The 14,045-nt window shown below is 45.5% G+C and overlaps 1 protein-coding gene across 1 annotated transcript in view; it reads left to right on the plus strand.

Moving 5' to 3' along the window:
* The window catches only part of SMG1 (SMG1 nonsense mediated mRNA decay associated PI3K related kinase), a 1,634,890-nt gene that overhangs the window by 517,059 nt on the left and 1,103,786 nt on the right, over positions 1 to 14,045 (plus strand). Inside the window, exon 22 of the mRNA XM_078665250.1 lies at positions 8,160 to 8,321. Coding sequence (XP_078521376.1) covers positions 8,160 to 8,321 — 162 coding nt within the window. The remainder of the gene's footprint in view (positions 1 to 8,159; positions 8,322 to 14,045) is intronic.

The following is a 14,045-nucleotide window of genomic DNA, read 5'->3' on the forward strand; positions in this document are numbered from 1 at the left end:
GCCAAGGGGGCTATCGAGCACGTTCCCGGTCAGGAAGTAGGCAGTGGTTGTTATTCCCAATACTTTCTGGTGTCCAAGAATGGCAAGGGGGTCCTGCGCCCCATCTTGGCCCCCGGGGACGTCACTCGCTTACTCTGGAAGGAGAAGTTGAAGGTGCTGACTCTGGCGCTGGTCCTGGTTGCCCTGGACCCTGGAGACTGGATGGTGGCGTTGGACTTGCAGGATGCATATTTTCACATCCCCGTCCTGCCGGCGCTACCTGCGGTTCACGATAGGCTAGGAGCATTTTCAGGTTGCTGTGCTCCCCTTCGGCCTTACCAGTGCCCCATAGCTGTTCACGAACGTGATGGCGGTGGTCGCAGCTCATCTGCGCAGGTCGGGGGGGTCAGTCTTCCCCTACCTCGACGACTGGCTGTTGAAGGCGGGCTCGCCCCAGGCAATCGTCACCAGTCTCCAGACTACGGCGACCTCTTGCATTTGCTTGGGTTCTCCATCAATGTGCTGAAGTCGCATCGGAGTCCCTCTCAGAAGCTCCCCTTCATCAGAGCGGTTCTGGATTCAACACGGTTTCAGGTTTATCCTCCCGAGCAGCGAGTCCGGGATATTCAGGCTACGATTCCGCCCTTTCAGCCTCTATCCTGGGTTTCTGTCAGGCTGACCCTCCGGCTTCTGGGCCTGATGGCCTCCTGTATCTTGCTGGTGACACATGCCAGATGGCATATGCTTGCTCTGCAATGGGGCCTGAAGTTCCAGTGGGCACAGCATCAGGGCAACCTGTCTGATTGCGCCCAGATCTCTGAGGGCCTTGCACCACAGTTTCAGTGGTGGCTCACGAATCGCGGTTGGGTCAGTGGCAGATGCTTCTCCCTTCCCCAGCCGGAGCACACAGTGGTGACGGATGCGTCCCTCCTGGGATGGGGAGGCCACATGGGAGAGGCGGAGTTTAGAGGCCTCTGGTCTCCGGCGGAGTCCAACTTGCCCTGAAGGCATTCCTACCCTCTGTCCGGGGAAGTGTTGTTCAGGTGTTCACGGACTACACCACCGCCATGTGGTATTGCAACAAACAAGGCAGGGTGGGGTCATAGACCCCATGTCAGGAGGCTTTGCGCCTCTGGGCATGGCTGGAACATCAAGGCATTACCTTGGTGGTTCAACACCTGGCAGGTTCTCTGAACGCCAGGGCGGACAAACTCAGCCGCCAGTGCATGGTGGATCACGAATGGCGTCTGAACTCGGACGTGGCACAAGGTCTCTTTCTGCAGTGGGGAGAGCCTTGGTTAGATCTATTCGCCACCGAAGAGAACGCGCAATGTCATCAGTTCTGCTCGATGGAATTTCCCAGGCGGCACACGCTCAGAGACACTTTTCGTCGCAAGTGCAGTTGCGGTAGGTTGTACGCCTTTCCGCCTATACCACTTCTGCTCAGAGTGCTAAAGATCAGGCGCTACCGGGCCCAAATCATGCTTGTGGCTCCGGACCGGGCTCGAAGAGTATGGTATCCCGAGCTGCTCAGTATGAGTATCCCCCGATCCGTCTGCCTCTTCGGGAGGATCTTCTGTCGCAGCAGCATGGGACAGTCCTCCACCCAAACCTATCTAGCCTCCACCACTGTGCGTGGAGATTGAGCGACGACAGTTGACACCGTTCGATCTTCCTCCCGAAGTCTGTGATGTCATTCTGGCAGCCAGGCGTCCCTCTACCAAAACGGTATACACCAGCAGGTGGAACAGATTTGTGGCATGGTGCACAGCAAAGGCTGTGGATCCCCTTTGTGCCCCTCTTTCTGAGGTTCTTTTGTTCCTTCTCTCTTTGGCCCAGCAGGGCTCTGCTCTGGGCACTATCAAAGGTTATCTTTCGGCCATCTCCGCCTTTCTACGCCTTCCAGATCAGCCTTCTCTTTTTAAGTCCCCGGTTGTTAATCGTTTTCTTAAGGGCATTACGCACACGTTTTCACCCGTACCCTTCATAATGTCTCAGTGGGACTTAAATCTTGTCTAGACTTTTCTGATGTGCGCTCCCTTTGAGCCCCTTCATAACTGTCCCTTACTTCTTCTCACTCTAAAGACGGCTTTCCTGGTTGCTGTCACCTCTGCCAGAAGAGTGAGTGAGCTCCAGGCCCTTTCTTCCAAACCTCCTTTCCTTTCTGTTCATCCGGACAAGGTGGTTTTAAGGACCCATCCTTCTTTTCTGCCAGAGGTTGTCACGCCCTTCCACATCGGGCAGACCATCACTTTGCCCACCTTCTTTCCGCCTCCGCATCCTTCAAGGAAAGAGGAGAGGCTCCTCTGTCTGGACTAAAAACGTGCGCTCGCATTCTATCTGCAGCGTACACAGCAGTTCTGGGTGGATGATCAGCTTTTTGTTGGTTACGTGGTTGCCCAAAAAGGTCGGGCTGTGCACAAATGATCCATCTTCCGGTGAATCGTTCTGTGCACCAAAGCATGTTACTCCTTGGCCAAGAAGGAGCCTGCTGTGGGGCTGCCTGCCCATTCGACCAGGGCAACGGCAGCCACTACTGCCTTGGGATGCGGTGTTCCCTTGCAGGAAACTTGTCAGGCAGCTACGTGGGCCTCGCTGCACATGTTTACCAAGCACTACTATGTGTGTAAACAACAACCTAGGCAGACATAATGCTTGTCAAACGAGTATTCCATGGGCAAGGGACCATTCACAAAGATTAAGACAATTTTTACTGGCAACACATCAATAATTCATAAAAAACAGTTCAAAAATATTTAAGAAAAGCGGGGAATTAATAAAAATAGTCCCAAAGAACTATAATGGATTAACAACACATAAACAGTCACTATGCACAAAAAACAATTTTAAATATATTACATGATCTACACAACAAATATATGTGGCACAAAAGTAATTAATCTCGACGCGCGTTTTGGCGACCTGCGCCTTCTTCAGGACAAGCCACACAGTAACCTAAATAATGATAAACATCATGTATTAGAATCACATAGATGCGTAGCATAGTGTGGTAATCAAAGAAGTATAGATTATTACATTCCAAATAACAAGTTCCTTAGTGTTTAGCTAGCTTTTGTTAAAAAACATCAGGCAATTATTAAACATCAACATAACATAGAGTTGGTCCAAGGCCCATCTTCAGACAAGTCCATATCATTAAACAATGCAAACATTCATAATACATTTCTGTGCTCATTTATCTATAGTCGGTTTAGTCTGAGAATAAAATTAAGATCAAAAATGAATTATAATCATAGTATTAGGAGTTACATACACATATATCAATAGTATATGGTAATGGGAAACTCTTTTATAAAAGATATTCAGATTAAATTATAAGGACTAATCATGGATGGAATTAAGTGACTGACTAGATAAACGATATATCATTAATCTATCTCCAAGGTACTTACTTTAATCTTTTTAAAATAAAGGTTGCCAGATCATATTACTTCCAAACGGGATAAAAAGAGAATATCGGTGATTGACATTTGCGGTGTGAACTCCTGATTTCTTTTCTGTTCTGTTGGCAAGAAAATTAATACACTATACATTTTAGGATATTCTACAGACACAAATAGATCGGGCATAGTTGTTCTGCCCATTTATATATCTCTCTTAAATCATTTGCCCACATGATTGGAGGGCATCTAGAAATCTATGGCGCCATCAGTTAAGATTAAGCGACCCTGGTTGCAGATAGCAAAGAATAGTAAAAAATCGCAATCGATGTCAATCTTCAAATGTAAAAATGTATTTACCAATTTCTTTATTATAGATGAGATCGTCTAGGACAGGATGATGATGGTCATCGTCTCCGAAAGCCAAAATCTATAAACAATAATGTCTCCAATTTTAAAAAAAGTTTCAAAATTTTATCGGATTTTAATTCGACTGAGATTTAGAAGGTCATATTACATACCTAAAGGAAATTGATGTTCCTTTCAATAGGGATACAGGTGATAAATCATTCTGGTGGCTGTATCAAATTTATTTTAAATGGAATGGAGCTTGGATAAAATCATAAGTCGATGTGGCAGTCTGGAAAGGGAAGTAACACAAACATGTCACTAAGTGCGAAAGTGACAAACGTCAAATGATCATCAAAAGCGTTCCAATATCGGGGGCAGCACATTAGTAATTTGTGTGATTTCTATTAATGTCCTTTACCTGATTAGAAGAGCAAAAAATGTTTGCCGCCGCCCTGTTTCTTAAGCCAAGCACTACTGCCTTGACAGTCAGTTCTGGAGAGGCTTCTTTGGCCGTTCTGTGCCTCGTGACTTTCTGGTGTAATCTTGATCACATACCCACCACCGAGGTTGGTATTGCTGGGGTATCTATTCTAAGGTAAGGAATCCATCCCTAACGTGTCTCTTTCAGATGCACAAGTTACTACTTGTGTAACAATATATCTGTAAGAGACGTTAGTTAGTGATGGATTGCTTACTGCCCCACCCATCCTCCCCGTTCTGCGAACTGATTACTAGGGTTAAGGTCATCCCCTTTTAGGGCCCTAGTTTTACACACCAATGGTCAGTATCTTGCATGGCTCTGCGTGGAAAGTCGTGTTCAGAGCTGATGTCAGCGCACATGGGTGGCGCCTGAGTAGTCTCTGTGACGTCATCTCGGCGCTCACGAAGCCAGTGACTGACGCGGAGCCGTGCGACGCCACCTACCGACGCACAGGGGTACTGCTAAGCTAAACTTTCCGGATCCAGTCTGACGCCTGGGGAATATTCTAAGGTAAGGAATCTATCACTACGTAATATCTCTTAACAGATATATCGTTATACAAGTAGTAACTTGTGCTATGGTACCAAACACACCTGTGCTCGGTGAAGCCACTATGATGCTGTGGAACTCAAGTTGTTGAGTTTCCTGCCAATGTACTCACTATGGCTTCCACAGCACTAGCAACATTAATGAATACACCCCATTATTTTAGGTGCATATCTGCTCATGCAGATAAGCCCACACCTGTGATATAGTGCACCCTGCCTCAGAGCTGGTAATGCCTGCTAGAGGGGCTACTTACCTATGTCTCAGGCCATGCTAGTTGACATGGCACACAGGCAGTGTGCCATGTCAACGTTGTCATATTTTCTGCACTAGACCATACATGCTGTAGTGGCAATCTGCCTGGTCTAGGTGCAGACTTTTCAGGCCCAATGTCCATTAGGCCCAGGTAGGAACTTTTAACAGGGTCCTGAAGGACCAATTGTCGAATCGTTTTTAGGGAACAAGCAGGGGACTCTATTAGCAGGGACCCTGTGCGCTACAATTGAAACCACACATCAATGTTCAGGTAAAAAGAGGGAGCTAACCAAGTTAAAAGAGGCACTTTCTCACATGGTGGGTGAGCCACTAAAGTGTATGCTGATTGTATGAAAGTAGCCCTTTTTGACATGGTAACCCCCACTTTTTTCCTGGCAACTGATGTGATTTTGACTTTAAGTGCACTAGGTTCCTTCTAACCAGGCACCCAGTGTCGGAGGTCTTTCCCAAAACTGTACAATTGTTTCCCTCAATTGACGACACCTTTAAACCCTCTGTAAGTCACTAGTAAATGGTACCCTGGTACCTAGGCCCCGAGGTACTGAAAGCAGAAACTGTGCAACCCTAAGGGACCCCTCAACAAGCACATGCAAGGCTACCATTGCAGACAAAAGTGAAAACACAGCGTGTTACACATCCTGTGTGGCATGTCCCCTACCACTGCATTTAATATTTGTAAGTCACCCCTACAGCAGGCCTGACAGCACAAAGGAAGGGTGCTGACTATTGTGTGTGAGGACATACCTGCATGAGCAGATATGCCCCTGTGCTGGTTCTCAGTTCTATTACTGCCAATGCAAGTGACCATAGAAGCCATTTTAAAACATGTGCTGGACACTGGGGAAAAAGAGTACCCCAGCTACATGATGGCTTTACTGAAGGAGATGTTTGCTATCTGTTTTGATAAACCCTCCATGATTCCAGTGATGGATTTACCTATACATGTACCCAGAAGTGCTCCCTGAAAAGATACCAGCCTCTGGTGTCCTCCATGACTGGTTTCTGCTAGCCTGTCACCCAGGACACTGTTATGACCTCCTAGGGTGAGAGCCTTTTGCTCTCAAGAGACCCAGAACAAAAGCCTGTCTGGAGGACCTGCTGATTAGCCTTCCTAGGCCGACAAGCTTAAAAGAGCTGCCGTCTTTTGAAAGGCAAAATCTGGCTCACCTCACAGGAGAGGAAGCTACACTTAAAATCGACTTGTCCTGAACCTGCTGAGTCCCCGAAACCCAGGAAACCTGCCAGCCTTCACCCAGGAACCAAGGCCTCCAGAGGGCAGCAGAACTGCATCCTGCAGACAACAAAAGAAGGATCAAGAGGACTCCAGCCCGCCAAATCTCAGCCCTGCCAAGCACCACTGACCCAAGCCCCCAAGCTTATATAGAAGTGAGCCTACGGTGTGTGTGTGTGTGTGTGTGGTTCCCAAGCCCTCAAGGTAGAGAGTCCACTGTGCAGTGTCTCCTCCTGAACTCTCCAATGTCGCCTGCAGCCTCTGGTGGCAGGCCCCCTCATCCACGAGTGTCGCCGAATAGAGAAACCAGACACCGAAAAGAACCTCTGCACCAGATGCCCAGAGGAGATCAAAGGTGTCCCCACGTCCCCCACCATCACAAGAACCAAAGCCACCCACTGGTTTCACTGGATTGACCTCCGTTCCCTCCTGCAGTCTCTTTGTGACAGACCAATTCCCATTGGTTTGTCTTGGGCACCTGACCCTGTTCGCACCACTGCACCCAGCTGCCCTAGTCCCTCTGGAGGTAACCTGATGGTGCTGCCTTGGACATGGCCCTGTACTCACCTTTGACCCAAGAAACTGGTCCTGTAAGTCGCTGACAAGAACTGGTAAACTGCATGTTTTCCTTCGTTAGGTTAACAATGCAGAACTCAGAAATTGCACTCGACTTTTTTTTAACTGTAAAGCATTTCTCGTTAAAAACATACTTACCTGAACGATTTGTTTGTGATGCGTAAACATATATAAAGATGCTTGATATTTTTATAATTTGGCGAGGATCTCTTTCTTGAGTCGGTATCCTTTATTGACCACTAGGTGTATTTTCAGATGTCTTGCATTCTTCTCTGTTAAGCCTAAGGCTGGTCGACCACACTAGCCCCTAGCAGAGCACTTTGGGATTCCCATAGCAAGCCGCTGTCCACTCATAAGGGAACCCCTGGACTTTTTACATGATGTATCTCATTTTGATATATCATATAAAGAGACCGCTTCCTGCACGGATGTTTACTAAGAACCGTCAAGCCAATTGAATAGATACTTCCCTAGAATTCGTGGTCTTGAGTCCTTCAGGGCCACCCCCGAGTTCGTTTCCAACTGTTGTGTGATCAGAAACTTGGCAGAAGCATTTAAGCTACCCCGCCCCTTTGTGGAAACTAGATCTAACATTCTTATTGAGAAGCTCCAGCCTTTGCCCACCATTTAAAGAGGCCCTTTTATAGGCTGTCTTAGCTTTGTAGGAGAGACAGAGACTTCACTGGCTGCGAATGCTAGATGATACCTGCTTGTTCTTGGGCACTACGCCTTTTTTCAGTCCTCCTGTTCATCTTAATTCCTAACCCCCGGTAGAGATTTTGCTGAAGCGTCAGTGGCTCGTAATTCAAAGAAACTAGATGATGTGACAAAGTGTTTGCTTCCTGCTTGTTAGATGATACACCCATGTTCTTTAGGTCTTAGTGTGTCTGTTGGTTCCAAACCTGCCGGAACACCTACAGGGGCATTTTACTGTGCAGGAAGATTGTTACTGAATTAAAGTAACTTCTTTTTTAGTACTCTATAAAATCTTCGAAACATAAAGAACTTGCTATTTAACAGTGTCTCAATACTTGAAGGTTAAGGCTCAAGTATATAAAAAATAGGTGAGAAGGGTACTATTTTAACCCTGGCATTGACACAAACTGGTAAGTTTAACATTGCACCGAAGTGACACTCCGCTTTAAACCAGGTAAATTTCAATTGTTTCTTATCGGTTTACCTGAAACTATTTTTGATTCCCAACCTTAGTTGTGAAATGTAATTGCATCTTCTAGCATTGCTGGTTTTGCATTGTTTGTATGCTTATGTGTATTTTTGTAATGATGATTAAATGATGTCAAATGTTTTCCCCATTAAGGTCATACGGACGTTTTTCTATACCAACCGGCAGACATGTCAGGACTGGCTGACAAGGATTCGAATTGCTATCATGCGTGTTGGACTTTTGGCTGGTCAACCTGCAGTAACTGTCAGGCATGGCTTTGATTTACTTGCAGAAATGAAAAATAGTCCATCCCAGGTTCGAATTTTATTCAAATAATTAATTGTAGTTGTAAAAAATCTATTTGTGCAGGGAATACTGTTTATCATGTTTATTGTGAATTAATTTCAATGTAGTTTTCAGTTAATGAGTGACAGAATACATGTACTTGCAGCTTGCTTCCGATAAAATGTTTTCTAATAGCATTTTTTAAAATATCCTGAGGCCTAAGATTGAATTTGATTTTATTCTTAAGAATGACTTACCACTTGTGCCTCAGTCAGTTGTGTGCTTTCTATTGACAATTAGATGAGGCCTATTGGTCACAAGTTTAATTCTCGGCAAACCAACTCCGCTTTTCATCTTTAAAGTGCAATGAATTGAGCAACAGTAAATTGAATAATGAAGTCCTTTTTCATAGTACTTTTAAGCCAGACACCTTTAGTGTACCTATATATATTAAAATATTAAGGTCATTCTGCTTCACCAGTTCTCTAAATGTTACACTTTTTAGTGCACTTTGAGGTTGCATGCTCCCCTCAAGTGTCCTTTGATTGCATCAAGAAAACAGTCATGACTTTATTTTTTTTATTTTTTATTATTCTTTGCTCGTGGCTTCATGAGTTTTCTTCACCTGTGGTACACATGGCATAATTGTCACCAACAATAATGCTATACCTCTTGACCCGAATGACTACGACCCATGCACTGATTGGTTACTAACGAAGTTGCTAATGTAGCAGAGCAGGATATCTGTTCCCCACACTGATTCTCATTGACTTGTTTGCCTTTATGTCTATGATGCTACTTCCAACATTTCTCCCAGTGCCACTTTGTGGAGTGATTTGTTCAGCAAAAAACTGAAAGAACCTCTTCCTTTAAAAGTGTGATCTTTGCTAAACCGTGTTTTACTGAGAATGAATGTAAAACATGTGTACAACTGTGGTAGTCTACTCTTGGAAACCACATAATTTAGTAGCCAGAGCATGATCTAGATTAACATGTTGTGCATTATTCTGAGATTTGGTGTTTTTTTTCTGGAAATAGTCTAGAAATTGTTTTCTTTTCAGACTTTGATTATAGGCTGAGCCAACATGACTCCTTAATATATCTAGCGTAAACCCACAGTACATAGTCGCCGTCCTCAGATTCTTTCTTTAGCTGATTGGTTAGGAAGCAAGGAGAAGAGTTGCATTTGAATGGTGAAATTGACAGATAGCAATTGTAGGAAGCTGGACTTTCGTTGCAGTTATCACCCCACGTTTTGCCCCCTTTTGTAACTACTAGATGTGATTTTCGACTGACCATGCACAATGGCCTGCTAACCAGACCTCGGTACCAGTGCTCCTTCCCCAAAACAAGGTGTTGTCTAATTTTGCTAAAGTTGGCTAACGACTTTAGCAGCCTTTAAGTCCCTAGTAAATTGTTCCCCAGTTGTCTAGGGCATAAGTGCTAAAGAGTGACCCAAAGGGCTGCAGCATATCTTATGCCACCCACACACAAATTTCACACAGACTGCCATTGCAGGCTGCATGACGCGGTGCAAACAATGAGTGAAAACATGACCTTCTTCTGTGTGCCATGCCAATGTCACTGCCTCTAATATGGGTAAGTAACCCCTGCAGCAGGTCTTTGAGCCGTAAGGCCGGGTGCATTATATTTTATGTAAGGACATATCTGCATGAGCAGATATGCCCCTGTGATGTCTAGTTCAATTACTAGACATTTCAAGTGAGCAGGGACTCAATCTTAAAATATTTTCTGGGCACTGGTCAGTACCCCAGATACATAATGGCTTCACTGAAACTTATGGTGTTTGGTATCAAACACCTCCTATTAATAAAACCACGCTGATATTAATACATGCACCCTGAGGGTGCATCAGAGGTACCTCCTGAAACCTTCCAGCCCTCTAGTATGCTCGCTGACTGGTCCGGTCCAGTTTGCTACCACAGACGAGTTTCTGACCCCCAGGGGTGGGAGTCCACTCTTTTAGACAGTCAGGAACAAGGCCTGCTCTGGAGGGAGTATTTTACACCTCCTCCATGAAGGCTGCTAAATTATCATTCCAAGTCAGGGAGCTTCGAAGACCACACCGCCTTTGGTATGCCTATCTGGGCTCCCTCAGAGGTGAGGGGATGCCAAGCCCCCTGACCAGGGCCCATTTAGCACCAGGACAGGCGGGAAAATGAATAGTCGGAGGGGCATTTCCACCCGTAAGGTGGGCTACCTGATGTTGATACGAAATTTAAAAGTCTTTCTTCTTGCTTATGGCAGAATTAGGAACTTTAGGACAGGGTTATGCTCGCTTCTCACAGGGAGTGGCCATATAGGGGTGGTAGTGACCCCCAGGGTTAAGTAGCCCTTTGGCTACTTCACAAGACTCCCCTAAATCTAGTTTTAGGGGGAGCCCCTGGTGCCAGGAAATCAGAATACTGCCGACCTAAGAAAGACACCAAAGAGCCACAATAAGCATGAACTGTGAAGAAGCAGCTGACTTGGCACCAACCTTGCTCACCTGTCTGCTGTTCCGGACAGAATTCACTAAAGTCGGCTCATTCTGCAGCTGCTGTACCTCCAAAAGCCTGGGAGGACCGCCTGCCTTCAACAAAGACCTAGGAACTCCAGCGGAGTAGCGGAGCTGCTTCCCTGCAGCCTGCGGTCACTCCAAAAGAACTGTGAGGACTCCGGACTGCTGCAAACCCAACACTGGAAAGCACCATTGCACCCATGCAAAACTAGCCCGATTGAAGTAGGCGAACGGTGCCAGTGTGGTCCCTGACCCTGTAGAGTCAAAGCCCCCCTAGGGTTTGCCAGAGTGCACTCACCACCGCCTCTTTATGCAGGCCCCCCTACCGTAGGTGTCTCCAGTGAGAAAAATCAGATGCCTCAGAACACCTCTGCCCCTGGCAGCACTGGTCCCAGGAGAAGAGGACCAAAGGTGTCCCCATGTCCCCGAGCATTGTGAGACCTGAGCCCCCTTGTTGGTTCAACTTGACTGGTCTCTCAGTCCCAGCTTCTTTACAACCAGACCTTTCCCCGTTAAAATGAATGGGACATCTGATGCGGTAACATCTCTGCACCAAGACACCCTAGTGCCTCCCGAGTTGACCTGTTGGCGTGGCCTTGGACCTTGCCCCATACTTACCTTAAGTCCAGGAGATTCTTCCCATAAGTTAATGTGAAGTGCTTGAATGCTGTACATGTTTTCCCCCCATAGGATAACATTGGGCACGTGATGCTGAAAAGCACCTCTACACCCAGCCGCTCTAGTGCCGCCCCAGGTGACCTGTTGGTGCTTCCTTGTACCTTGCCCTATACTTACCCTAAGTCCAGGAGGCTGGTCCCATAAGGTGATGTGGAGTACTTGTATGCAGTACATGTTTTTCCTCCATTTTCAGAAATTGCACTGTCCATTTTAAAAAAGGGTAAAAATTAATAACTCAGAAAGTACTTACGGATTCTGATGATCTTGGTATCTAAATTCATAGAAAAGTAATTGTTCTTGTAAATTGGTGTAGGATTTCTTTAATGAGTGTCTCACTTACTGCCTTTGGGTAGAACGTGTATCTACATCCAACATCTTTTGGAAAGCAGGACAGGGTGAAGAAATTAGCGCACCTGATCGCCATCATTAAATGTTAACCATGTGAACGCTCACCTTCTCCTAACCGAAGACTTTAATCTAAATCTGCTACATAATCTTTTTCTCGGCATCACAGACAAAAAAAGCTGACACTCAGTGGCTGATCCCATCTCCGATCTTAAGGCCACAAAGAACAAAGTCTATCGGACGCACTCTGTTAGCATTTAGAAAACAAAGAGATCCACCTCTAGGAGGTTTCTTGTATGTCCAGGGATGTGAGAGATGCACACTATTTGTTAAAATACCCCTCACACACCAAAAGGGCCCTTGGTGTCATGCTTAATCATCGGGTTCTTCCCGCCCCACTGCGGGACGGGGCGTGCTGCGACTGGCGACTACGCTGGAGCACTTTGATTTTGTAAGTGCTATGTGAGTTGTATTTGAGTGAGTGAGGTAGGGTCAGGGGTGAATGGCAAAGTGATGTTAAAAAATACCTGGCCTTATGGATTCAAAAAAACTTTATTGGTCATAGGCTGGTATTAATAAACCCAGTGTGTCGGAGAGTCAAAGCAATTAATGTGCTGATTCTGCTTGAAAAGTCAACATGTTTCGAGGCTTATGGCAGCCCCTTCGTCAGGACGGAGTAGATCCCTCTGACACTCACTGGTTGCTATCAATATGTGAAAAGTGTATATACAAGTGAATTAAAAAAAATTATACAATACCTATGCGGTATAAATATATGTTTGATTTAGCTCTATCAGTATTTCTGAAAATAGGCCTGTAAAATAAACACAGTTACTCTCCGTGCGCTTCCCAATGCGCAGGTATAGATCACCTAAGGAAGGAAAAAGGTGACATATAGTGATTTCGCTATATAAAGGTATATTATAGTTAAACATCGGTGCTGTGACCTGTAAGGGTAAGAAAACGAAAAAAGACAGTACATAACAGAACACACACACGTAACAGAAAACACACACTCCATATATAGTGAATACTCGAGTGGGTTGTAATAGGCTGAAAAAAGAACATTGGCGTGAGTTTTTTGTACGTACTAGCAAGGTTAGGAGTCAGTGCCCCATGAGCCGTCAGGTCGAGAGATATTGAGAAATTCTCATCTGTTGGTATAAGCGAGAGGGAAAAGAAGGGAAAAACGATGACCTTGACTCAATGGTGAAATAAGGTCAAGTCATTAGCAATTTGATGGTATTCGTGGTTATTGCCAGGTCCTCCCTCATGTGGCTATGCCGTACTTACTTATTTGAAGTCGTAGTTCTCGCCTCCACTCTCTCCCGCGGCTTCCGTGATGTGAAAGAGGGGGTGGAAGGCGGCGTATTTATGTGCTCGATAATTGGTCCATCACTTACACCTGGCCGTATTCTAACCGGGCGAAGTGAGTACTGAGCACTAGAAGGCTCACGTCGGAGCGTAAAGGAAGGCGGTGGCCATGTTACTTTTCCGAATTACCGTAACCGAAGAAAAAGATGAAGTTACGTTATTAGAGTGGACTTTAAACATTGGTACGGCTTAGGTCCTGCATAATGTTAATAAATATGGTGCTCTGATAGATTGAGAATATAGGCGGCGTGTGTGCCGACCGGCAAGAGGGCATAGAGGCACAGTAGTTCAAGGTAGACGCGACAAGTCGGCCATTTTGGAGTTGTTTCGATCGGGATATAAAACCCAACTGTGGGTTCTGTATAGCTGATTCGAAAAGAATATTTTAACTATTTAACGGGGCAAAAAGATGGTTAATAATGAAAGTGATGATACACTTACATGCATTATGGAAATATGGTTAGTAGCATGCACCCAAACAGCTCCCTAGGGAGTGTTACCTATGGTAGTAGGTCTAATATGTATGGGGTAATCTAGTGGGGAATGTGGGTGTGAAAGTGTCTCTGCGGGCATGATACCCCACTCGATGGCCCAGTGTAACTTGTAGAACTATGTCTGCCATGAGGCAAGGCAGTTCAGGAAGCCAATGTTCTTTTTTCAGCCTATTACAACCCACTCGAGTATTCACTATATAGTGTGTGTTTTCTGTTACGTGTGTGTGTTCTGTTATGCACTGTCTTTTTTCTTTTTCTTACCCTAACAGGCCACAGCACCGATATTTAACTATAATATACCTTTATATAGCGAAGTCACTATATGTCACCTTTTTCCTTCCT

This window comes from Lissotriton helveticus, chromosome 10, assembly GCF_964261635.1.
Source record: "Lissotriton helveticus chromosome 10, aLisHel1.1, whole genome shotgun sequence".
Taxonomy (NCBI): Eukaryota; Metazoa; Chordata; class Amphibia; order Caudata; family Salamandridae; genus Lissotriton; species Lissotriton helveticus.